The sequence below is a fragment of the Sphaerodactylus townsendi genome, linkage group LG02, assembly GCF_021028975.2.
Source record: "Sphaerodactylus townsendi isolate TG3544 linkage group LG02, MPM_Stown_v2.3, whole genome shotgun sequence".
Classification (NCBI taxonomy): Eukaryota; Metazoa; Chordata; class Lepidosauria; order Squamata; family Sphaerodactylidae; genus Sphaerodactylus; species Sphaerodactylus townsendi.
Genome location: NC_059426.1, coordinates 11,899,309 through 11,926,598, shown reverse-complemented (window position 1 = coordinate 11,926,598; position 27,290 = coordinate 11,899,309). Strand labels below are relative to the sequence as shown.

Genomic DNA, 27,290 nt, shown 5'->3' with positions numbered 1-27,290 from the left:
GGGCCTTTGTGAATTCATGGCAAGTCATCATTAGCTGGACTCTATCACTCACTCTATCACTTCCTGTGGTATAGACAAGGTCTCGCCAACTCAAGTGACATTTAGCCTAGGCTGACCAGACGTCCCGCTTTTGGCGGGACAGTCCCGCCTTGAAACAACTTGTCCCGCGTCCGGCGGGGTTTTTTCCAAATGTCCCGGATTTTGGAAGGCTGCCGCACTGCCTTCTGGGGCACAAGGCAGTGTGGCAGCCTCCCGCGCGGCCACAGGAGCGCACGGCCTTCTGGGGTGCTGTCGTTTCCCGCCCTGTCATGGGGCGGGAAACGGGAGCGCCCCAGAAGGCTGTGCACTCTTGCGGCAGCACGGGCGGCCACCCGCCCGCCTGTCCTGGTTTGCGAAGGTGACCATCTGGTCACCTTAATTTAGCCAGGAATTGGGCTTCTGTAGGGGGGGTTGCTGCAGTTTCTCCAGCAGCCAGTGGAGCTTCTGGTACCCAACGGGGACCCCCCCGCCCGACTGGCCCAGGTCAGTTTGGGGTCAGGGCTCTCACCCCCCCCAAGTCATTTGCTTCCTCGGCACTTTACAGAATAGAGTGCTGAGATGGGTGAAGGCTGGCCTTTGCCATTCCTCCTGGCTGAGATCAGGGAATTTGCTGTGGTCTGTGAGGAAGGACGGAGATGACCACCACTCAACACACAAAGCCAACACATCACTAGACCAAAGTGACAGGCGGAAGATGAGCAAGAAGGGAAAGTGTGCTCGGTAAGGAGAAGAGGGGTCAGGTAGTGCAGAGGCGGAGAGTGGTCACCGGTGCCAGCGGGGGTACCTTGTCAGGCCCCGTCACTACTTACATTTCCTCCCCCTGCTGCATGTTTGAGGTTATCCTTGGAACCACATCTGGCTTGAACATCACTAAAATCAATCTTCTGGTTTAAAATCCTAACCTAAAAGGAATTGGAAGTCAACGTACTTTAAAAGTGCTCCTCTCTGGGCCAACACTGCAATATGGTTTTCCCAGTGGTGGGGGCAGTCTGGTTTCAAAGAAATGCTCTAGTGCACAGGTGTCAAATTCACAGCCCTCCAGATGTTATGGACTACAGTTCCCAAAATCCCCTGCCAGCATAATGCTGGCAGGGGATTATGGGAACTGTAGTCCATAACATCTGGAGGGCCGCGAATTTGACACCTATGCTCTAGTGAGCTCAAGGACTTGATAAAACTGCCTCTGGCATTAAGAATATCTAGGGCCCCTTCCGCACACGCAAAATAATGCGTTTTCAAACCACTTTCACAACTGTTTGCAAGTGGATTTTGCCATTCCGCTCAGCTTCAAAGAGCACTGAAAGCAGTTTGAAAGTGCATTATTCTGCATGTGCGGAAGGAGCCTTGATGTTTCTTTTTGACATCTCATCAATTACCAACTGGGTTACTGGGTATGGCCCATTCTGAGGTCCAGAGACATACCTGAGGGACCCATATTTGTGCTTATTATGATACCTCAGGCCCTTTCCACACAATTCATTTAAAACGTTTTGAGTCAGGAAATAAAACACTTCCTCTGTGGAGTTTCACATTGCTTTTACCCCCAAACGTTTTGTTTCCAGCCTCCAATCATTTTAAGCAAATCCCATTTGAAAATGATTCTTTGGCTGAAATGGTTTGAAAACGTCTTCAGTTGCTGTGCAATCGATTGACAACATTTCCCATGATCCTCCGCTTCCCTGAACTTCCTCCTTGGCCCCATTTTCTAAGCCCACACCATTCCTTTTTGCCTGTTCATTTGCAGTATTTCTCTGTTTGTTCTTTTATTTGCGGGGAGGGAATCTTTGAAGCATCGAATATACAAGGAGTATAGAATGAAGCATGTGTTTGTGAAGGGCTGAAGCATCAATTCCAACACTGAACTTTAAAAAGGGGGGAAAGACATAAAAGTGGTCAGGAATCATTTCCAGAGAGTAAATGCTGACAAAAGGGGAAACTGAAAATGTTTCACAAACGTTTCAGGAGATTTGTGTGGAAACGGGCCTCAGGGTCTCATTATTGTGACACATGGAAGCACTCAAAGAAGGCCTATAACAGTGGTGGCGAACCTATGGCACGGGTGCCAGAGGTGGCACTCAGAGCCCTCTCTGTGGGCACTCGCGCACAGAGTTCATCATGTGGGAGGGGAGTGGAAAATCACCCCCCCACACACACACACACATATCTAGGCTGGCCTGGGCATGATCCTTTACCTGGGAGTAAGCTCGGTTGCTGGCAATGGGGCTTGCTTCTGAGTAAATCCTCCTAGGATCGTGATTCACCCATTTGAAGCATTGCATGGTTGCTTCACTAAGCTTACTCATGAGTAACACGTGCCTTGGAGCCAACCGTTTTTTCTAAACTAAAACGTCAGTATTCAGGTTAAATTGCCGTGTTGGCCCTTTGCGATAAATAAGTGGGTTTTGGGTTGCAATTTGGGCCCTCGGTCTCGAAAAGGTTCGCCATCACTGGCCTATAACATCCAAGCTACTGCAGTGGGTTGAGGCAGATTGGTTGTGTTGACTGTGCTCCACCGAAGGTCGGAAGAGAAAGAGTGCAGCCTCCCAATTCCTTCAGTGAGAGGGAAGAACACAATTCCTCAGTTCATCACTTGTCATCATTCTCTCCACCCTGCCCTCCACCTCTTGTATTTTGTTTTTGTGTCATTTTATACAGAATGATTCGTTTTGCCTGAAATTTGGAGAACCCCAAACTCAGTGAAGTACAGCCCAGTGGTTTTTGTCCATTCCTGGGTGACTATGCTATTCAAATATATCATTCCCCTTCAAATGATTCACAGTTTTGTAACGGCAGTTGCAATCTGTGATACGAACAGTGCTTGTAGCCTCCCACACGTGACTGAGGCTCCTTCCGCACATTCATTCATTCATTCATTCATTCATTCATTCATTCATTCATTCATTCATTCATTCATTCATTCATTCATTCATTCATTCATTCATTCATTCATTCATTCATTCATTCATTCATTCATTCATTCATTCATTCATTCAAGATTTTAGAACCGCCCACCCCCGAAGGGCTCTGGGCAGTGTACATCAGACCATAAATCAACAATAATACACAGTAAATAAATTAAATTAAAATCATACTACAAACTCTATAAAAAACATGGCAGCATTACATGGACAGTACAATAATGGTACAATAATGGTGGTGCCCAATCCCAAGGCCAGGAGGGGACATTCAATCCACTTTCAATGTTGACAGAGAGAAATTTTTCTCTCTTTCTCACAATACTAGAACTAGGGGGCATTCATTGAAAATGCTGGGGGGAAGAATTAGGACTAATAAAAGGAAACACTTCTTCACGCAACGTGTGATTGGTGTTTGGAATATGCTGCCACAGGAGGTGGTGATGGCCACTAACCTGGATAGCTTTAAAAAGGGCTTGGACAGATTTATGGAGGAGAAGTCGATCTCTGGCTACCAATCTTGATCCTCCTTGATCTCAGATTGCAAATGCCTTAGCAGACCAGGTGCTCGGGAGGAGCAGCAGCAGCAGAAGGCCATTGCTTTCACATCCTGCACGTGAGCTCCCGAAGGCACCTGGTGGGCCACTGCGAGTAGCAGAGAGCTGGACTAGATGGACTCTGGTCTGATCCAGCAGGCTAGTTCTTATGCTCTTATGTTCATAATTGTTTCAAAGTGGATTTTGCTATTCCGCACAGTAAAATCCAGCTGCAAAGTGAATTGAGAGTGAATTGAAAGTGTATTATTTTGCATGTGCGGAAGGGGCCAGAGATTGACCTTTCTTTTAGACATCTAGCCTCATGAAGAATTCTGAAGAGCCCATAAGCTTGATCACTGTTTTGTGTTATTATTATTGACCTTAGACAAAATGAGAGGGGGGAGAGAGGCCAGCAGGATAAAATGCCACATAGCCCAATCTCCAGAGTGGCCATTTTCTCCAGGGAAACTGGTCTCTGCCATCTGGCAATCAGCTGTAATTCTGAGAGATCTCCAATCCCCTGGCAGTCCTAGGCATCCTCCTCCTGAGTGAAGCCAAAGTTTCAAAGTGAAGACAGAGTGAAGCCAAAGTTTCAAAGTGAAGACAGAGTGAAGCCAAAGTTTCAAAGTGAAGACAGAGTGAAGCCAAAGTTTCAAAGTGAAGACAGAGTGAAGCCAAAGTTTCAAAGTGAAGACAGAGTGAAGCCAAAGTTTCAAAGAAAGATTAACGTTGAGTGCTCAGGAGGGCAGTTTGAAGGCTAAGGGGTGGCAAAGGGGAAATGGTGGAGCAGCAGGGACCAAAAGCACAAGTGCAGATGGATTTCTTTATTTTGGAATTTCACTTTAGATCATATTAAAACTTTCTGATTGATTTTTTTTTAAAAAAATCTTGATGCAAAAGTGTGGAGCAGAAGACGTTAAGTCTGGCTCCGGCTTCTGGAAGGTAGAAGACAGATAGAATAGCCCCAAGTCCTCACAGAAATTCACGTCTGCCTGTCCCTAGTGGTGAGGGATCAGTGACACCTCTGAGCTGTGACTGGGAGGAAGAATCTGCTCCACAAGCCCCGACGGAGAGGTCACAGCAAGTCCAAAGCGCTGCAAGGTCTCTGCAACAGCCTAATTGGGAAACAGGCCTGAGGGGAGGATGATATGAGATGCTCCCTGAACTGAGTCCAAGATAGACAAAAGAGTCTTCTGGTTGTTGTGGACTTTTCAGGCTGTGTGGTCATGGTCTGGTAGCTTTTGCTCCTAATGTTTTGCCCACATCTACGGCAGACATCTTCCAGGGCTTTTGTCTTGGAGGAAAGACTCTCCTTAGAAGAACCTCCAAGTATGGTGAAATCCTGGTTGGGGGGTCAAATTTGATGGGCCTCCAAAAGAGTGCCCTTATCTTCCATTGGAGTTCTCTGGGTTTTTTTTTTCCAAAGGAAGATAGCGGCACCCACTTCGGCTTTTCAGCTTCATCTGGATAACTGTTTTTTTTCTTGTTCAGCTTATCCAAATGCACAGTCCTAGCAGTTGCTAGGAAGTATCTGGAAACCTAGCCCCTGCTTTTTTCTATGTTCATGAAGGCCAGATAAATATGTTCATGAAGGCTTAACAACCAAACTAGGCCCTTTTCAAGAAAACCACAAAAAGAAGTGAGCAGCACAGGCTTTTACACGTCTTCGTTTACTATGTCTATCTTCCTGCTGTGGTTTTTGGACCCATACAGTAGAAAGGGTGTGTGTAAGCAAAGTAATCAAGCAAGCAATTATTTGCACTCAATAAGGGGAGCAGTGATAGACTGTATTATTGTGAATTTACTAAGTCTACAATATATACTCTTATGGGGCTGTAACTCAGTAATGCCCTGATGTACCGTCAGGTACATTCATGAGTACTAAGAACACTTCTACAATTGCTTCCCTAATCTCCATAGGGTTAGCTATCAACTTAATAACAAAAACCCAAATACATCCTTTCCTCGTGTCATCTGCCTGCATATTCCCAAGCACTTCATTCTTCTTGGCTACACTCAGTTGTTTTCGCTTGAGGATCGAATGCCAAAACAGCTTATTTGGAAGGTTTCTGACAGCTGCTGCTACCGTGTTGCTAAGCAGCTGTCTGCTCGGTCTCCTATAGATAGCTTCCTTCTGATATTGCTGACTAATCTGATTGGTCATCTGGCAAGAAGACCAGTCTCTCCCCAAAATACCAGTTGCCTTATCAGCAGAGTCCAGAGTGCCTTATTATTTAGCTGTGTTAAATAGCCCACTGAAAAAGCACAGCCCGCTGAAAAAGCAGAGCCAGCACTGAGTTCAGTAGAAGAAGAAGAAGAAGAAGAAGAAGAAGAAGAAGAAGAAGAAGAAGAAGAAGAAGAAGAAGAAGAAGAGGAGGAGGAGGAGGAGGAGGAGGAGGAGGAGGAGGAGGAGGAGGAGTTGGATTTATATCCCCCCTTTCTCTCCTGCAGGAGACTCAAAGGGGCTGACAATCTCCTTGCCCTTCCCCCCTCACAACAAGCACCCTGTGAGGTGGGTGGGGCTGAGAGAGCTCCGAGAAGCGGTGACTAGCCCAAGGTCACCCAGCTGGCATGTGTGGGAGTGTACAGGCTAGTCTGAATTCCCCAGATAAGCCTCCACAGCTCAGGCGGCAGAGCTGGGAATCAAACCCGGTTCCTCCAGATTAGATACACAAGCTCTTAACCTCCTACACCACTGCTGCTCCTATAGTAGCACTATACAGGCAAACAGGAGGGGGGATATCAGTTTGCATGAGTCAAAAGTCCTTTCATCTGACTCTTGAAAGATACTCAAAAAAACTTTGTTGGTCTGTAAGCTGATACTGGAGTTGCATCTAGCTGGTCTAGAGAAGACTAATACAGCTATCCTCTATAACTGTCTTATTTAGATAAGCACAATTTCCTACTTTTATTTATTCAGGATATTGTCCATGGCACATCATCCTATCCATTAATGTCAAGAAAGGCTGGAGATGGTACGGTCCCCTACATGCGATCCTGCCATATTCCCACATTGCCATTAATGAAAGGCGAAAAATACACGACAGTTGCAAAAGAGGTTTGAAAAAATGTCCAGTTTCATTTCACACCTGCCCCCAGAACACCCCCCCACCGTGGCTCCACCCGGGGCATCACCCCTCTGTCCCATTGGCGCTACACCACTGTGTTCAAGGGCGAATAGCCTGTCACTGACCCAAACGTGTGGGCCACGGTGACACAAACCAGCAGTTATAAAAGGAATGTATCAAGAAATGACCATTCACATACAATAGTCCAAAAGACGTTAAATACTAATGCACAAATGAAACCTGAGGCTTTTCTGTTGGGACTTAGGTATAGATCTCTTGAAAGAAAACATGACATTAAGATAGCAGCAGCAAGAATATTATGTGCACAAAAATGGAAAACTCCAGTTATTCCTATGATTGAGATTGTTGGGAGGACTTACTGCAGTTGGCCAAGATGGCAAGTTTACTTCACTACTGAAAGAAAAGAACTTAGTTATGTTCATGCACAAATGGAAACCCTTGATAGAATGTCTGGACAAAACAGACAAAAACCAATTAATAATTAGTGGTTTGGAAGGTTAAGGATTCTTAAAGTAAGATGCAATAGAAAAAAGTGAGATTTTTTAAAATTAATAGTGATGTTAAAGATTTAAGTCCATGTTGACATTTAATGGCCAAAAGCTTCAAGTGTAGAGTTTAAGGGTTAACATTCGATGTGACAGAAACTGAACGTCTCTATGGAATAAATACATTATAATTTGGTTGAATTCCCTTCTTTGTGTATGTTTTGGACTTTGATTTTAAAGTACACATTTTTAAAAATTGACACCGAGACAGGGATGAGAACTCTCAGAAAAGCAATCTTTGGAGTCAATCAATGACCTCTTACCTACACAACTAGTAACTAGCTAGCTCTCCCGCTATCCACTTCAAGCATCTTTACTCCTGTTCAGAAAAAAAACACACTTTTAAAAAGTTACTTCCTCTCCTTCCTCTTCTTCCAGTCGGCTCTTTTGACTAACTTTCAAACTGTGTTGACATCTTATGCAACGGGGGTTATGAGTTTCATGGATACAGTCTATTGAAATGTTTATGAAAATTCATATCTCCTTCAGGGCTCTTTCCCGCCATGAACGTGTGCATAACTTCGGATGATAATACATTCCTTAGGGGGAAAATCCTGCCACCCATGTTGACTTCAAGTTCCCTTTGAAGTATACAGGACATGACATAGGCAGCGGGACTAGACAGCAACCTACGACCCCGTCTTTTTCTACTTTAGAAAGTAGAGCATCATGAGGTGGGGAGAAGAAAATTGGGACAATCCTTCGACCTGGGCGCTGTTAGCTGTCATACCAATCCATGATCTTGCCAAGTCTTCTGGAAAGGTTTAGGTTCTTACACTTGACTTAGTTCTGGGAGGCTGGGGATGTTAAAAAGTATGATGTGTGCTGGCACAGCGCAGTAGAGAAGAGGTGAGATGGGAAATTCCTAGTTCAAAGCTCAGTTCAGTCACAAATATTGATACCACTTTGGATACGAGTCCTGAGAGCTGTTGATATATGTTATATTTGCTGGATCAGCTCTTTCTATAACTCTCTGGGCACCAACGCTGAGTCATGCCTGGCCCTCTCTGCTCTCTGCTCTTGCGCTGTTTACATCAGGGTGACCCTCATATTGAGGGGCCCGCCATTCCTCCTTTTTGGGGGGAAGGTTTAAATGTGGGTTTTTTTTCTGGACGCCTCTTATTTATTTAATTATTGCCGCTGTTTTATATGAAGTTTTAGAAAGTTTTAATGATTATTAATTGGATGGAGCTTAGGTTATTTGTTTGCTGTGTTGTATGTTTTGCTCCTTGATTCAATATTGTATGAATGTTATGCTGTACACAGCCCGGAGCCCTTCGGGGATCGGGCGGTATAGAAATCCAAGAAATAAATAAATAAAAAATAAATAAATAAACTATGGTCATCATAAGAACATAAGAACAAGCCAGCTGGGTCAGACCAGAGTCCATCTAGTCCAGCTCTCTGCTACTCGCAGTGGCCCACCAGGTGCCATTGGGAGCTCACATGCAGGATGTGAAAGCAATGGCCTTCTGCGGCTGTTGCTCCCAAGCACCTGGACTGTTAAGGCATTTGCAATCTCAGATCAAAGAGGATCAAGATTGGTAGCCATAAATCGACTTCTCCTCCATAAATCTGTCCAAGCCCCTTTTAAAGCTATCCAGGTTAGTGGCCATCACCACTTCCTGTGGCAGCACATTCCAAACACCAATCACACGTTGCGTGAAGAAGTGTTTCCTTTTATTAGCCCTAATTCTTCCCCCCAGCATTTTCAATGGATGCCCCCTGGTTCTAGTATTGGTTCTCTCTGTCAACATTTTCTACCCCATGCATAATTTTATAGACTTCAATCATATCCCCCACTAAGACGTCTCCTCTCCAAACTAAAGAGTCCCAAACACTGCAGCCTCTCCTCATAGGGAAGGTGCTCCAGTTAGGGTTGGTCAATACTAAAAAAATTCGGATTTGGGTATTTTGGGGCATAAAATGATTTGTATGCCCGAATCCGAATCATAGCTGATTCGGATATGTCCGAAAATTCGGGTAAATCCGAAAAAATCGGGTCCGTTCTATTTTTTTGAATTTTTTGTGTTTTTACACGTTTTGGCCTGCAGGGGGCGCATTTTTAAAGCTAGCAGCACTAAACTTTCAGGATATCATCTGGAGACTGTCCTGATGACTCTCCCCAAGTTTAATGAAGTTTGGTTCGGGGGGCAAAGTTATTGACCCTCAAAAGGGGAGCCCCATCCCCCATTGTTTCCAATGGAAGCTAACAGGAGATGGGGGCTACACTTTTGAAGGTCCATAACTTTTGACCCCCTGAACCAAACTTCACCAAACTTGGGGAATATCATAAGGACAGTACTTGTATGATACCTGAAATTTTGGTGACAGTAGCTCTAAAACCTCGCCCCTCACAGTCACCCAAAGAAATTTCCCCAGATTCTGTGCTCTGTAGTGGCTGGCTGGCTCCATTGAAGCCAATGGGAAATTTCTGTGGGAGGGCTGTGGAGTGCACATTTCTCATGGTAAACCCACAAAATGTTCAGGGTGTCTTTAGGAGAGTCTCTTCATGACACCATCCAGGTTTGGTGACTGTTGCTTCAAGGGGTTCAATGTTATGGGTAGGGTCCATCTCCCACTGCCCCATAAGCAAAGTTCCTCAAACCTGGATGGTGTCATCCAGAGACTCTCCTGAAGATACCCTGAACGTTTTGTGACTGTACCTTGATAAATGTGCACCCCACAGCCCTCCACCAGAAATTTCCCATTGACAGCAATGCAGAAGTCACTGCAGCAAAAAGAATCTTGGGCAAATTTTTGGGGGTGCTTGCAGGGGCGCATTTTTAGACATATCGGCACCAAATTATCAGGGTATCAACAGGTGACTGTCCTGATGATGCCCACCAAGTTTGTTGCAGTTTGGTTCAGGTATGGACCCTCAAAAGGGGTGCAACTATCCCCCATTGTTTCCAATGGGAGCTGATAGGGGATGGGGGCTACACCTTTGAGAGTCCATAACTTTGGCTCCCCTGAACTAAACTGCACCAAACTTGGGGGTGTCATCATGACAGTCTCCTGATGATACCCTGAAATTTGGTGCCACTAGCTTTAAAAATTCTGGTTTGCATGTTTCACCGCTCCTGCACATGAAGCCTGCTGGAGTGAGTGAGCGGTGAAACATGCAAACCTAAAGCTAGTGACTCAAACTTTCAGGGTATCATCAGGGCTGTCCTGATGGTACCCCTATTGGTGCAGTTTGGTTCAGGGAGCCAAAGTTATGGACTCTCAAAGGTGTAGCCCCATCTATCAGCTTCCATTAGAAAGGCAATGGGGATAATTACACCCAGGTTCATACCTGAACAGTGGGCATCATCCAGTTTGATCACATGATGATACCCTGATAATTGAACCATCTATCTTTCCAAAATGCATCCCTGTAGGCACCCCAGAAATTTGCCCAAAGATTCTTTAATTCTCTGATGACTTAGCTGTATTGCTACCAGTCAATGGGGAATTTCTGGTAGAGGGCTGTGAGGTGCACATTTCTGAAGGTATGGTCACAAAACTTTCAGGGTATCTTCAGGAGAGTCTCTGGATGACACCATCCAGGTTTGGGGAATTTTGCTTCAGGGGTTAATTCTAATAAGGATCCAAAGGGTAGGGGTCCATCTCCCACTTCCCCTGAAGCAAAGTTCCCCAAACCTGGATGGTCATCAAGGTCTGAAGATACCCTGAACGTTTTATTGAGTTTACTAGCTCCACAACTTCCCCTCTATCAAAGAGAATCCCATTGACAGCAATGCAGCTAAGTCACTGCAGAACAAAGAATCTTGGCCAAATTTCTGGGGGGTGCCTGCAGGGGGCGCATTTGTAGAATGTATTTGTACCAATGTTTTTTGCAGGGTAGTCATCAGGAGACTGTCCTGATGATACTCCTTCAAATTTAGTACCAGTTTGTGGTTCAGGGGGGCAAAGTTATGGGCCCTCAAAAGAGTAGCCCTCATCTTTTTAGGTTCCCATTGGAAAGAATGGGGGGGATAGGGACACCTCTTTTAAGGCCGCTAGTCCATAGCACAGCTACACCTAACTGCACCAAACCTGGACCAGTCTTTAGAGGGTATCACTCCAGGACAGATCTCCTGATGATTATTCCCCTAGAGACTTTGGTGCAGATATGTTACCAAATGCGCCCCCTGTACGCTGCATGAAAAAGCAATCTCAAAAAAATAAAAACGCGCCAATTAGTTCCGGTGGTGATCCGAATCCCATGGATTCGGATCTGTTAGGATTCGGACAGCTCAGATTTGGACTTTACTCATCCGAATCCGTCCGAATCAATGCAGATTTGGTAAAAATCCAGATTCGGACTGTCCTGAAGATACCCTGAAAGTATCGGACTGTCCGAATCTCCAACCCTAGTTCCAGTCCCTCAATCAAACTGACAAACTGACATTTGTTGGCTGTCCCATCATCCTTCCACCACTGGAATTTAAGAAACAACCTTCCTTATGGTTTGTTTTTCCAGGCTAAATGGAACTCCTCATCTAAGAAAGATGATAAGAGGGCAGCTAAATCAATAGAGGTTAAGCTACTGAATAGGCAATATCCACAGTCTATGCCCCCTTCCGCACACGTGAAATAATGCATTTTCAAACCACTTTCACAACTGTTTGCAAGTGGATTTTGCTATTCTGCATAGCTTCAAAGAGCACTGAAAGCAGTTTGAAAGTGCATTATTCTGCATGTGCGGAATGATCCTGTGATTCATAAAGCGAGAATGAGATCTGACCATGTGTCTAGGGAGGCTTTGTTTACGCCAAATGCTTGCACTAATGCAGCTAGGACTGTCTCTTCTTTTGAGTTTACTGAATTAAGTTCAGGTAATAAAAATATTATTCTTAGGTACTGGCCACTTCTCCAAGATCTCCCTGGTTGTTCTGTTCCCCATTTGATAACATTTAGAAGAACCCGAAATTTGGGAGATATTCTGATCCAGTCAGACTCTGGCAAGCAATTGAGAAAAAACCTGCCTGTCCTTTAGCAATTGAAATAAGGAGTGTGTCTTTCCCTGAGGCTAACTGCTTCAAAGATTCGGATAGTTTCTCCAACTGCAATTCTATGAATAACATCTCAACGCACCGGCTTCACATTTCTTATTTAGTATTTTGACAAACCTTCTCTGTTCCTGTCAATAAAAAAACAAACTTCATTTTTCTTCTTTTTAAAGTGATAGAGCCTCTGGTGCCGAAGTTTATGTATCCGACAGAAAGAAAAGGGTTTGTGTTTCCTCAGAACAGACCTTTGCCTGGCTGAGGAGCAGCAGTGGCGTAGGAGGTTAAGAGCTCGTGCATCTAATCTGGAGGAACCGGGTTTGATTCCCAGCTCTGCCGCCTGAGCTGTGGAGGCTTATCTGGGGAATTCAGATTAGCCTGTGCACTCCCACACATGCCAGCTGGGTGACCTTGGGCTAGTCACAGCTTCTCGGAGCTCTCTCAGCCCCACCTACCTCACAGGGTGTTTGTTGTGAGGGGGGAAGGGCAAGGGGATTGTAAGCCCCTTTGGGTCTCCTATAGGAGAGAAAGGGAGGATATAAATCCAAACTCTTCTTCTTCTTCTGAGAGAGGGACTCACACTGAGCAGCCGAAGAGCGTTGTTAATTTTAATCTTATTTTTATAAAGTTGGGAAAGCACAAAGTGAAATATAACCTAAAATCAACACATTCACACTTTATTATCACAGTAGACCAAAGGGGGTTGCTCAGTCTCAGGATAGACAGGTCGAATTTTGGAGAGAAAATCTCCAGGCCCTTGTGGAGGGAAAGCTCCATAGTTGTTACAGAGGTCAACAAGACTTTCTGGGTTTCTAAGGCACTACGGTTGGTCTCTGTGGTGCCGCTGGATTTGGATCTAGTTGCTCTACTGCAGACTGACACAACTATTCCCCGAAACTCATAAGAAACAGCAGCAGAAGTGCTGCTTGGTGGGAAGAAAGCATGGATTCATGCAGTGGCATAGCGCCAATGGGGCGGGGGGGAGGGGCGCGATGCCCCTGACGAAGCAGTGGCGGGGCCATGGCCAGGTTGTGGAGGGGGCATGGCAGGAGCGTTCCGCGGCATGGTGGGCAGCATCACGGCAGGGGCGCAGGGCATGCACGTGGCCCGGGCACAGTTTCCCCTTGCTCTGTCTCTGGATTCATGAGAAGGTTTCCTAGTGGATGAGTTTCTAAGCCACGCCTGGCCAACCTGTGTATTTGTTTGGATTTATTCTGCATTCAAATACTTCCCACAGTTCCAAGTGGTGTCATAATCTTAGCCCTTCCCCCAGAATAGACTTTGCCCTCCTGGGGTCATCCATGGCTCTTGCGAACGGGAAGGTTCTACCTCCAAATGACACTTCAAGGTGGCAGATCTACACTCCTGGTCATAGGGTTGCCTACTCCAGCCTGGGAAATTCCTGGTGATTTGGGGGAGTCCCTGTAGAGGGGGAAAGTTTGGGAAGGATTTCATCTGGAATTAATGTGGTCGAAACCCTGACTCACCAACTCTTGCACTGCACCAGATTTGATAACATCAGAGCTAAATATACCAACCTACACTTTTTCTTCCAATCTGGGCTGCCTGATCTGACTAGGTTATCTCTATTGTTAAACAACTCGGACCCCGGTCTTTGTGAAGAGGTCGCCAATTTCATTGCGGAGATAGCTGAGAGTTCCCAGTAGAACGTATTTTGTTGTGCTCCCCGTGGGGCCTTTTATCTATCATGTATTCATGCAATTGTTCCCGATTTATGTAACTCTTTCTGACTATGCCAATAAAGGCTTATGTATGTATGTATGTATGTATGTATGTATGTATGTATGTATGTATGTATGTATGTATGTATGTATGTATGTATGTATTTCATCTGGAATCTATGGTAGATGATACTGTTTGCCTTTTGAAGCTGCCTTTTTTTCCCTGGGGAATGGACTGGGGATCGGTTGGAATTCTGGGAGAATTCTAGGCCCTATATGAAGGGTGGCAAAGCTAGATCTGGAAGCTCTTTCTCTCCAACAAAAAGGAGCAGAGTCTGAAAATCAACAAGACCTGGCTACCAGTACTAATAAAACCCCAAAACCAAAAACCAGAGACCGTCAAATTCCACTGCACCCAGATCGATGCCAATGCTATTGTGAATGTGATGGCAAATATAACAGCAAATGCAACTGTGAATGAACTCTGCCTGGACACATACAAATGTGCCTTCCCCTCCCACCTCTGAGGTGAACAAAACATATACTCCACCCCACAATCATTCCCCTGTGCCACAGAGAGAAACACATCTCACTGTGACACTCCTCTGAAGATGCCAGCCACAGACGTAGGTGAAATGCCAGCCATAGACGTATTACCCATAGTAGGTGCTTCTATGGGTAATAGCTCAACCCCCTTATTGATCCTATTCAAGGCCAGTTCCAGGTTTTGGGGGGCATTGGGAAGACAGTGTCCATCCATCCATCCATCCATCCATCCATCCATCCATCCATCCATCCATCCATCCATCCATCCATCCATCCATCCATCCATCCATCCATCCATCCATCCATCCATCCATCCATCCATCCATCCATCCATCCATCCATCCATCCATCCATCCATCCATCCATCCATCCATCCATCCATCCATCCATCCATCCATCCATCCATCCATCCATCCATCCATCCATCCATCCATCCATCCATCCATCCATCCATCCATCCATCCATCCATCCATCCATCCACCCACCCACCAACAGCTTCCCCAATGATCTCTTTTCTACCGCAAACCTGCATGCCCCTCACCTCAGAGACGTAGCAAGGAGGAAAAGTATCCAGTGCACTGGTGCATCCTCCAGCTCTTTCCCACCCCAGAACACCCCCATCCTGCCATGCCATGCCCCCACAGGGGCGCATGCCCTGGTGTGTTGTGCCCCCTGTCCCCTTGGAGCTACACCTCTGCCTCACCTGCTCATACATCCTTCTATTCCTTCTGCTCAGTTGCCTGCACCACCTGAACAACCTTTGCCCAGTGGCACAGGCCAGTGTGTGCAACTGGGAGGGTCACTACCCTTGCCACTAGGAGGGCCACCACTGTGTGCCACCCAAATACCCTTTCTTAACAATTCAGTTGGGAGTGTGGGTACAAATATGTGGCAGGTGAGGGGTGCGGGTCAAAAGTCCTGATCTAACTCCCTCCTTAATTATCACGATGGAAGAATCTCTTGGGCTCTGAACCCTGAGAATGCCAAGCTCTAAGCCCTAACCCTGCTGACTTTGGTGGTGGATTCCAGTTCTGAATGATCCTTTGTGTAAAAAAAAAAAAGGAATGCTCCATGCAAGCAGAAAACTAGCGGAGAAGGGAGAAAGCTTCTCTCCTCCTCTCTTGCTCCTCAAAGGAATCCCTCCCCCTGCGGTCTGGAATTTTGCAGTCCCGATGGGTATTCCTTTTAATGAGTGCATTTTTGTTAAACCAATCATCATCATCAAGCCTTTATCGGCATATCAGCAATAAATACAAAAAGAACAACAGCCAGTGAGGAAAATATAGTCCAGCATACCCATTAATTTAGAAAGTGCAGCTTAACAACATGATATAGGAATTTAGTGACTAATTCTGTTATAGCATCTCCTCCCCTTCCTTGCATGCCACCCCTCACTCCCTTCCCTCCCCTGCTAGGGTGGGCGGGTCATGTCCAGATTCCAGGCCCCCTCCCCTCCCTTGCATGCCACCCACCCTCCCCTTTACTCCCCCTCCCTCCGCTAAGGTGGGTGGGCCATGTCCAGATACCGGGCCCCCTCCCCTCCCTTGCATGTCACCCCTCACTCCTTCCCCTCCCCGTCCCTCCGCTAGGGTGTGTGAACCATGTCCAGATGCCGGGCCCCTCCCCTGCATGCCACCCCTCCCTCCGCTAGGGTGGGTGGGCCATGTCCAGATGCCGAGCCCCCTCCCCTCCCCTCCCTTGCATGCCACCCCTCACTCACTCACTCACTCACCTCTCACTCACTCACTTATTGTTCAGTAGAAAAAGTATTTTCTGTGGTTAGAAAACTTTGTCGTGATTGCATTATAGAAAGGGCAATAAAGTAATACATGACCAACAGACTTTACAGATTGCTTGCACCTAGCCTTTGTTGATAGGGAATTTGTAGATGTATTGTCGAAGGCTTTCACGGCCGGAATCACTTGGGTGCTGTGTGGTTTCCGGGCATGATCCTCTGAAGATGCCAGCCACAGATGCAGGCGAAACGTCAGGAGAGAATGCTACTAGAACACGGCCATACAGCCCGGAAACAACACAGCACCCAAATTTGTAGATGTCTCCCCACTGTTATTGCCGAAGGTAGAACATTATTACAACTAGCAAGTGAAAATTCTGCAGCCCCTTCTTGAGTCTCAGGGCTCCACTGCCTTGCTCCCCTGATGAATGAACCAAGCTTGAGAGTGAGCGAAATAGCGGGGGGCCCATCCAGTACCCCATGTTATAGACAAGGCAGAATGGCAGGGGGCTCATACTGAGGCGGGTCCGTCTTGGAACCTGCAAAAGTGAAATGGGGTTATGATCCTAATTTTGGCAGGCCCTGACTTTGGGAGACTCCAGAATCTTGACAAATTGCACAGAGGAGAAAATTCCCAGTGGGCACGGTGAAAGGAGAAGCTACACCCAGTGAAATTCTCTTCCCCGGGTAACTCTGAAAGGCACGGGAACCCTCCAAGTAGCCTGAAATTTGTGATCATATAGCTTCGTGGTGGCGAACCTATGGCACTACAGATGTTATGGACTACAATTCCCATCAGGCCCTTCCAGCATGGCCAATCAGCCATGCTGGCAGGGGCTGATGGGAACTGTAGTCCATAACATCTGGAGTGCCAAAGGTTCGCCACCACTGATTATAGCCCCTTCCACACAAGCAGAATAATGCATTTTCAATCCACTTTCACAATGGTTTGCAAGTGGATTTTGCCGTTCCGCACAGTAAAATCCAGCGGCAAAGTGGATTGGCCAGTTGAAAGTGCTGCGTAATGTGAAGACCAAACTGGCTCCCTGATGAAACACATTGATTAATGTAAGAAGGAAAAACCTTACCTGCCCTCCTTTAGGTTGATATCTGATGTTTTCTGTTGACCCGATTTTGGATCTAATATTCTTGAGATCGGGGAGCGGCTGATTTATGAGCCGCAGTTGCTTGGGGGTGGCTGGAGATTTCGGAGGTGTGCGTATGATAGCCACTTTCTTCTCGGTAGGCACCAGAATAGCGGATCTGGGTGTTCCCGGTGTGTGGGGAGTTCTGGAGTAGCTGGGGGTCCCAGGAGTGCCTGGAGTACGGGATGAATAGCTAGGTGGGGTCCCAGGTGTGATGGCGGTGGATCCTGGAGTAGTTGGGGTTGATGTGCCACTCTTTCCGGTCCGGCTGCGGATAGGCTCTGATCCTGTGTTGAAAAAAGAGCAATGTTTATAACAACAACATTGAAAGGATGGTATATGGCAGTGGTGGCAAACCTATGGCACGGGTGCCAGAGGTGGCACTCAGAAGTCCTTCTGCCGACTTTCGGCGCCAAACAGAGTGCCCCCCCTCCACACATCTCGGCTGGCCTGGGCCGCTGGGCTTGATTATTAGCATTAAACCTAAGACCTAGTTTTGGGGAAGCAGTGTAGGTAACCCTGTTAAGCACTGTTAAACCCCACTGATTTTCATGCAAAGAACTAAAGCGTGATCCTTTACCTGGGAGTAAGCTCGGTTGCTGGCAGTGGGGCTTGCTTCTCAGTAAACCCTCCTAGGGTCGTGATTCACCCATTGGAAGAGCTGCAAGGTTGCTTCAAAGCAAAGCCACCAACTACCACCAAGCTTACTCCCGAGTAACGCACGCCTCAGAGCCAACCGTTTTTTCTAAACTAAAACCTCAGTATTCAGGTTACATTGCCGTGTTGGCACTTTGCGATAAATAAGTGGGTTTTGGGTTGCAGTTTGGGCACTTGGGTCTCGAAAAGGTCCGCCATCACTGGTATATGGGCATTTAATAGTGTTTAATCACATCTTGTATCAGGTGCCCCCAACATTGCATCCATCAACACTGTTCCGGGTGCGGCCAAGTGTTTTCGAAGAGAAGAAGGAGAGGAGTTTGGATTTATACCCCACTTTTCTCAACCGTAAGGGGTCTGAAAGCAGCCTACAGTCAACTTCCCTTCCTCACCCCACAACAGATACCTTGTGAAGTAGGTGGGGTTGCCCTACCCTTTTTACCCCGCTTTATTGGACAATGGATTCAAAGCGGTTGTTTTGCAATATGTGTTGGCAGATGCCAGCAGCCGTGTGTGTGTGTGTCTACAGCAGTGTGCCCAGACCAAAGACAGGCCAAGCAAGCAGAAAGGTCTGTCAGCAAGGTCAAACCTCTGAAAGGGTTAATCCAATCAGCAAAGCATCTGGAAGCCCCATGGACATGTCCGGGGCAATTACAATCTGCCAAAGGTGATGCAGTTAATAAAGCGATCTAGGAAGCTTACCCTGCCACACAGCTCTGCGACACTGCTCCTATAAATCATAGGTGTCAAACTCGTGGCCCTCCAGAGGTTATGGACTACAGTTCCCATCATCCCCTGCCAGCATGATGCTGGCAGGGGGTGATGGGAACTGTAGTCCATAACCTCTGGAGGGCCGCGAGTTTGACACCTGTGCTATACATCTATCACCTCCTTTGAGACAACTGTTCTCTCCTTGAACCCCCACACCTCAGCCAAATCCCTAGTCTAGGGGTCAGCAACCTTTAACACCCAAAGAGTCATTTGGACCTGTTTTCCACAGAAAATAAAATACTTGGGAGCCGCAAATACTTTTTGACATTGGAAATGAAGATAACACTGTATATATTGGTTTTTTTACCTTTATACTTTGTATAAACAATTATAGTGTGTTATGAAATCCATGAAGTGCTACTTCACCGTCATCAGCCAACCAGGCAGCTGGGACAGGAAAGCCGGAAGTGGCTTGGGATAGCTGTCTCGGGCTGTGCCTCTCTAGGAACGGGGACTCTTTCCCATTAACCCTTAGCGCGACTCTCCGAAGGAGGCTGAGAGGACCCAAGCCATGAGGAGCCGCAGTACAAGGACGAAAGAGCCGCATGCGGCTCTGGAGCCGGGGTTGTAAGCGAATCCCCCTGTCCTAGTCGGACACCTTAACCACTACACTACACTACACTGGCTCTTTTGGATTTCTATGGAATTATTAATATTAGGGAACTTTCAAAATGTAATCCATTATTCCCAGTCTGAAGGGATATGGTCCATTCTTCTACTACTTCAGCGTCTTTCCACTTCATACTGCTACTAGAGCTTAGTTTGAGTTGTTCACTGCTGAGAAAAAGAACCTTCTGTATACCAATGTATTCATAAGAACATAAGAACATAAGAACAAGCCAGCTGGATCAGACCAAAGTCCATCTAGTCCAGCTCTCTGCTACTCGCAGTGGCCCACCAGGTGCCTTGGGGAGCTCACATGTAGGATGTGAACGCAATGGCCTTCTGTGGCTGTTGCTCCCGATCACCTGGTCTGTTGAGGCATTTGCCATCTCAGATCAAGGAGGATCAAGATTGGTAGCCATAGGATTGAAGCTTCTCCTCCATGATCTATCGGCCCCTTTTAAGCCTATCCCGGGTTAGTAGCCATCACACCACCTCCTGTGGCAGCATCATTCCAAACACCAATCACCGTTGCGTGAAGAAGTGTTTCCTTTTATTAGTCCTAATTCTTCCCCCCAGCCTTTTCAATGTATTCCCCTTGGTTCTAGTATTGTGAGAAAGAGAGAAAGTTCTCTCTGTCGGCATTTGCTACCCCCCATGCATAATTTTTTATAGACTTCAATCCTTATCCCCTCCAGCCGCCTCCTCTCCAAACTAAAGAGTTCCAAATGCTGCAGCCTCTCCTCATAGGGAAGGTGCTCCAGTCCCTCAATCATCCTTGTTGCCCTTCTCTGCACTTTTTCTATCTCCTCAATATCCTTTTTGAGATGCGGCGACCAGAACTGGACATAGTACTCCAAGTCGCGGCTCTACCACTGCTTTATATAAGGGCATGACAATCTTTGCAGTTTTATTATCAATTCCTTTTCTAATGATCCCCAGCATAGAGTTTGCCTTTTTTACAGCTGCCATGTATTGAGTTGACATTCCCATGGAACTATCAATTAAGACGCCCAAATCCCTTTCCTGGTCTGTGACTGATAGCACTGACCCCTGTAGCGTGTATGTGAAGTTTGGATTTTTTGCCCCTATGTGCATCACTTTACATTTTGCTACATTGAACTGCATTTGCCATTTCTGAGCCCACTCACCTAATTTATCAAGGTCCGCTTGGAGCTCTTCACAATCCTTTGTGGTTCTCACCACCCTACATAATTTGGTATCATCTGCAAACTTGGCCACCACGCTACCCACCCCTACTTCTAGGTCATTTATTCACAAATACTCTGGACTGAACTCTGGCACATAAGGCAGATTCTAGAGTATATCAGAGGAAGCTGTTGGGGTGTCATTTTCTCTGTTTTTTCCAGGATGCAAGGATGTAGGTAAGAGGTGGGTGGGGTTTCCCGGGTTTAAACCGCCCCATATTACATGTCTGAAGCTCCGCCCCCCATTTTTTGTATTTTAAAGGTTTTTTTGGTTTTTGGCCTGCAGGGGCCACAGTTTTTAGGCTAGCAGCCCCACAATTTCTGGGATTTTTCAGGAGGCTCTTCTGGTGATACCACCTAGGTTTGGTGAGGTTTGGTTCAGGGGGTCCAAAGTTATGGACTCCCAAAAGGGGTGCCCCCATCCCCCATTGTTTCCAATGGGAGCTAATAGGAGATGGGGGCTACACCTTTGAGGGTCCATAACTTTGGTCACCCTGAACCAAACTTCACCAAACCTGGGTGGTATCATCAGGAGAGTCTCCTAAATATACCCTGAAAGTTTGGTGCTGCTAACTTAACAATTTAACCCCTGACAGCAGGCACCTCCCAAATTTCCCCAGATACTCCTTTTAAATCCACTCCCTTTGGCATGGATTTAAAGAAAGAATCTGAGGTCCCCAGTTTAAACATTGAAAGTGATGCTTTGTCAGGGAGGGGGATAATCCACCCCCCAACAGGATCACTTTCAATGTTTTTTTAACTGGGAATCCCAGATCCTCCCTTTAAAGTGGATTTAAAAGGAGAATCTAGGCTCCCTAGTTTAAACACCATTGAAAATTATGCTGTTTGCGGGTGAATTCCAGCATCACAACAGCCACCCATGGGGGGTCCCCCCACAAAACTCAGATTTTGTACCAAGCTCCATTTTCCCTAGCTACACCTCTGCCTGGAGGGGAGGGCAGAAGGGACTGCCAGCTGCTGGCTGGGAGTCCATCTGGTAGGGGGCAGGCCGGGCGAAGCAGGGGAGTCTGCCGTCCCTGGCCTCGGAGAGCTGCTTTTATAAACACTGAGGCCGGGGGTGGGGCTTGGGGAGGCGTGGCCACATCCCCAGGGGCAGGTGGGGTGTGGTCCCGCCCCCCTGAACCCCCCCCATAAAAATCTCTACCTACGTCCCTGCCAGGTTTGGCTTTGGTACACTAGAACCATGGGTATATGTGAATCCTTTGCTTCCTGAAAAGCGGGGGCTTAAAGGGAGCCCATGGATTGAAGAAAAGAGGGCACGCTTTAGTGTTGGCATGAATGAAAACAGGATGGAATGAGGAAATGATGGAAACTGCAGCCCAGGATACTCAAGGAGGTCCCCGAGAGCTTGGCAGGCAAGGGATGGTGCGAACTGCACCTACTGACGTTTCATTTAAGCCTTTGGCAACTACCTATTCATAAATTATTATTCAGATTTTAATTTGTGGAACTTCTCTGTTATTTAAACACACAGGTGACCTTTCAGACCCAGAGTTGGACCCACAGACAGTTCTGAAGCTGCAGAAAAAATGCAATTTGAAGGGCAACAGAAAGGCACAAACTAACATACTTGTGGTCCGTCGGGCTGATGAGGAAATGGTGCTGTTCAGGGTGAAGGAATTCTCATCTCGTTCTCTATCCCCCGAGACGGCTCTCCGGGTAGGTAGAATAGAAGAAGGCCTCGGTAAAGAGGAACGCTTTTCTGGACTCTTGTTTATTCCATCCTAGAAGGAACACAAGACAGCATTTCTCTTTAATACAAGATGCGGTAAAGAGTCCAAGATTATAGGCAGCGTGACCCCAATTTCCTCCCTCCTTCCCAAAGCAGCTTCGAACGTATATCACAGTCACAAAGATCTGGTTAAGCCTGGATGGTTCAGTTTTCAATAGTCTAACATCGAGAGAGGCTTCTTTTCTCCCAAAAGTAATTTATTTTATTTATTTTTATTTATTATTTATATACCGCCCTCCCCGAAGGCTCAGGGCGGTGTCCATCAACCCACGGGAGGCCAGATGTTCTTATGGAGGAGTTGACATCATCCCGGCTGGCCAAACGCCTGGCGGAACAGGTCCGTTTTACAGGCCCTGCTGAAACTTTGTAAATCCCGCAGGGCCCTGATCTCACCTGGAAGCCTGTTCCACCAGGTAGGGGCCAGAGCCGTAAAAGCCCTGGCCCTTGTAGAGGCCAGCTGGATCGCCTTGGGGCCAGGGATCACCAGTAGGTCCGCCTCCGACTTCAATTTGCTTGAAGCTGAAGGCCAACTATCCCGACATGGATAGCCTCGGGCTAGTCCAGTCTCATCTAATCTGGAAAGCTAAGCAGGGTTGGTCCTGGCTAGTAGTTGGGCAGGGGACCTCCAACCAATACAGAGGCATGATGCAGAGGTTGGCAATGGCAAATGACCTCTGAACACCTTGAAAACTCTACAGGGTGGCCATAAATCAGTTGTCGCTTGATGGCACTGCCTACCAACAAGGAGCAACTAAAGTTGACGGGATCCTTGAGGCCGCCATCATTTAAAAACGTTTGAAATGCCACGGGGGACTTGCAGCTGTTTCAGCACCTGAAAAAGCAGAGACGAGTGTGCCACGCTGCGGGCCCAATGAGGATCAGGCCCCTGTGCTATTTTAAAAGGGCCATGGTGTCCTTGTGGGGGCCACAAAGATGTCATCAGGTTTAGTTCGGCCCTAAGACATCAATAAACATCAGTAACTTTATTCTGAAATATCGAAGGCAAAAGAAATAATGTATTGTCGAAGGCTTTCACGGCCGGATTCAACTGGTTGTGGTGGGTTTTCCGGGCTGCGTGGCCGTGGTCTGGTAGATCTTGTTCCTAACATTTCACCTGCATCTGTGGCTGGCATCTTCAGAGGTGTATCACAGAGGGAAGTCTGTTACACACTATGTGTCCAGTGTGAAAGAAATAACTTTGCAAAAGAGATAGTTGACCTCAGCCCATATTGTGGACTATAACGCACCTTAGAAGGAGATAAATTCTTGCACTGAAGTCTGATACGTAATTCATTTGAACTGTACAATCCAAACATTGCTTTTAAAGAAAGGATATGCCTCCAAACTAGCTGTTGAGGGTTTCCTAGCCTATGTGACTACAGCGTGGTAGTTTTGGTTCCAACCTGGTGGAATTCTCTGTCCAGCGAGAACTAGTTCTGCAGGGCCTGTAAGACAAAGCTATTCCACCAGGTGAATGCACCCCCCACGTGACCCAGCAAAACAGTGCTTGGGGAGAATGATCCCTCCAGCCCCACCCTACACTACGCCCCTGGGCATTTTCCGAGGCGTGTCACGGTAAAGAGAAGAAGAAGAGTTTGGATTTATATCCCCCCTTTCTCTCCTGCAGGAGACTCAAAGGGGCTGACAATCTCCTTGCCCTTCCCCCCTCACAACAAACACCCTGTGAGGTAGGTGGGGCTGAGAGAGCTCCGAGAAGCTGTGACTAGCCCAAGGTCACCCAGCTGGCATGTGTGGGAGTGTACAGGCTAATCTGAATTCCCCAGATAAGCCTCCACAGCTCAGGCGGCAGAGCGGGGAATCAAACCCAGTTCCTCCAGATTAGATACACAAGCACTTAACCTCCTATGCCACTGTACCAAGAGGTGTTCTCCTCCTTCTTTCCGTGGCTCAGTAAGGGAAAGAAACAGATCTCACTGTGAAGAAGCCTCTGAAGATGTCAGCCACAGATGTGGGCAAAACGTTAGGAGCAAAAACTCCTGGCTCATGGCAACGCAGCTCGGAAAACCCACAACTGTCTGGCCGTGAAAGTCTTCGACCATACAATGCCTGTAAAGGTAGCTAATCTGTTGGCATTCTGTCTGATTGCAATGAAAAGGACAAGAGTGAGACAACCCTTTTACTTTTGTGGGGGACTGGAGGGATTCCAGGACTCCCTGACGCTGAGGGGATCGGGTGAACCATCCTTGGCTGTCCACCCAGCAAATCTGCAACATTATTGGTGTTTTTACAGCACCGCATGATGGCCGTGTGATTGACCGCAGCTGGCCTTTTAACAAACCCATCACCCGACATTCAGCTGGGAGCAGCAGTGAAAAACTAGGGGTGGCGAAAAAAGTTCATTCGGAGAGCATATCACCCCTGTGCTGCGCCATCTGCACTGGCTCCCAGTTGAATTCCGGGTCACCTTCAAGGTGTTGGTGTTAACCTCTAAGGCCCTTTGCGGTTTGGGTGCCTCATACCTTCGTGACCGTCTCACCCCATATGTCCCAGGTAGGCCTCTGCGATCAGCCGAGGCCAATCTACTGGTGGTCCCTGGCCCCTCCATGGTGCGGCTGGCCTCTACCCGGGCCAGGGCTTTTACAGCCCTGGCCCCTGCCTGGTGGAACGCTCTTCCATCTAAGGTGCAGGCCCTGCGGGATCTTGGAGAGATCCGCAGGGCCTGCAAAACGGTTTTGTTCCACCGGGCCTTTGGTGAGGCCGGCCGCAGGTTCCCCCTCCAGGATGCCCCTGTACGGTGTGCTATTCCATCATTAGCACGCCCGATATAACATCCAGTAACATCCCCTCCCGGCTTTGGGATTGGGCGCTAGGCTTTATGCTTCTTGCTTTTGCACTATTGTCATTTTGTTCAATGCTGCTATGATTTATGTTTTGATGGATTCCGTACATTGTTTTAATTTAACTTAATTTATTGTTGTCGTGTTGTCCTTGGCCTGTTGGATGCAATGTGGTCCTTGGCCTACTGTACACCGCCCAGAGCCCTTCGGGGGTGGGCGGTTTCACAAATTTAATATAGAAATAAAATTATATACATAAATAAAGATGAGAAACAGTTGAGGATGAGGGGTGGCAGCAGCTTCCCTCAGGAACTGCTCAGATCTCATGGGGGTGCCAGGGGAGTGGAGCCCCCAAAGGTATTGGCCCCGGCAGAGGTTAGACCCATGGTGGCAAACCTTTGGCACTCCAGATGTTATGGACTATAATTCCCATCAGCCCCTGCCAGCATGGTCAATTGGCCATGCTGGCAGGGGCTGATCGGAATTGTAGTTCATAGCATCTGGAGTGCCAAAGGTTCGCCACCACTGGGTTAGACCATTGTTTCCCAACCTTTACGATGTCATGATACCCTTGACCTCACTCTTCATATCTCATGGTACCCCTGTCATCCTCCCCCCCACCTTCCCCTCCCAGGGTGAATGGAAGGACTGGGGGGGAGTGGCTGCTGACCTTGCAGCAGGCCCTGCCCCTTGGCCAGTTCCATGTCCTTGCTGGCGCCGGTGGGAGACACCGCAAAAGTGAGGGGGGCCGGTAGCATTGCTGCGGTACCCCTGGGACATGCTCACGGCACCCCAGGGTACCAGGGAACCCTGTGTTAGGACCATGCCTGTCAGTGCCCAGATGTTTTGCTGTGTAAGAATTGCAAATGTTTTCCTGTAACTGCTTTTCTGTTTCCCTCTTCCCTTCCTGGCAACTCCCTGGCGCCAGCTCTCCTGCAAGAAGGTGTGAACGGTTCCCAGGTTCCTTGAAGCTCTGTAGTGCAAATGTTGTAGAATTTGTGAGGCACATTTGGTGTGGGACAAATGGGGGGGGTTGAAGGATATAATCTCTGGATCTAAGCTGGAGAGTTTAGATTCAGCTTTCTATTGTTACTCTACACGTTGTTAGAAATAAACTGCTTTAGGACTTTCCTACGGTCTCTGTTATTTCCACGTTCGAGAGCCTGACATTCACCCTGGTTGGGAATCACTGGGTTAGACCCTTCATAAGAAAAAGAGAACTCGGCCAAGGAGGGAACACCAGCTCTTGCTTCTCAGGCTAAAAGCAGCTATCAGTCTGAGGCCTCTGAGGGAAACCTGCCTCCCTCTCAGTCTGAGGCCTGTGAGAAGTTATAAAACACCCCTTCAGGCCAAAGGTCCACCAGACCTGGACATGTCTTCCACATTTTTGCTTTTGTCAGAGACATTAGCAGATGTGTTATCAGAGTTTTGGGAGACTTTGAGGTGGGGGGAACTGACAACGCCCTGCGAAACCTGTTTAGCATAGCTGACTAAAAACCCCGCCAGCCTCCTTCATGCCACATTCGGCACTCAGTACTCATTTGTTTCCAGGCCAAACAGTATATTTAACAGACGGACCCCTAGGAATCGGATGAAATCCCACCAAAGTAAGGGGACGAGGGGGCACCGTTTAGATCAGTGGTAAGAACTACAGTTATAATAAGAAAGATCCAAGCACTAACGCTTTGCTTCCACTTAACTCCAACCTCTCGAGGAACTGCAAGGTTTGGCCAATTATGCCTCATATGGTAAATTCCAGGACGCTTGAATGGCTCCTTATTCAGGCAATAAAGTTGTACAGTAATTTTAAACACAGCTGAAGGGCGATCATAAAAAGGTTCCCACCGTCTCTCTGCTGCGCATTTTAATAGTTTCCATCTGTTTTCTAGTCTATCATTTTACCGACTGCAATAATTAAGCCCAGCGTTGGCTTTAAGTGGTTCAATAGCTGTGGGCCGCCAGTAAATAAGTGGGGGTCGTGGGTGCCCCTTTATCTAGAAAACCCTGATTATTCAGGGGATCTGTTTTTATTGCTGACTCTCACCAGTTGCAAGCAATAGCCCATTAATATAAATTCACTTTGTTGAAGCGGGATGGCAAAAATCATTACCTTCTTAATTCCATCCTTTTACACTGGGTATTCATTCATTCATTCATTCATTCATTCATTCATTCATTCATTTATAAAACTTATATACCACCCAACCCCAAAAGGGCTCTGGGCCATGAACAACATAAAATTCAATGCAAATAAACATAAAATCAAATAACAG

General features: G+C 47.2%; 1 protein-coding gene across 10 annotated transcripts in view; it reads right to left on the bottom strand.

Moving 5' to 3' along the window:
* Positions 1–27,290, bottom strand: part of MAP2 (microtubule associated protein 2) — a 385,117-nt gene that overhangs the window by 6,322 nt on the left and 351,505 nt on the right. For 7 of the 10 annotated variants that reach the window (XM_048484968.1, XM_048484977.1, XM_048484972.1 and 4 more), the window contains 3 exons: positions 22,058–22,211; positions 17,171–17,514; positions 849–941 (listed from right to left, as the gene is read on the bottom strand). In XM_048484968.1, the coding sequence (XP_048340925.1) occupies positions 849–941; positions 17,171–17,514; positions 22,058–22,211 (591 nt within the window). The remainder of the gene's footprint in view (positions 1–848; positions 942–17,170; positions 17,515–22,057; positions 22,212–27,290) is intronic. The other 3 variants (XM_048484973.1, XM_048484978.1, XM_048484979.1) reach the window with 1 other exon arrangement.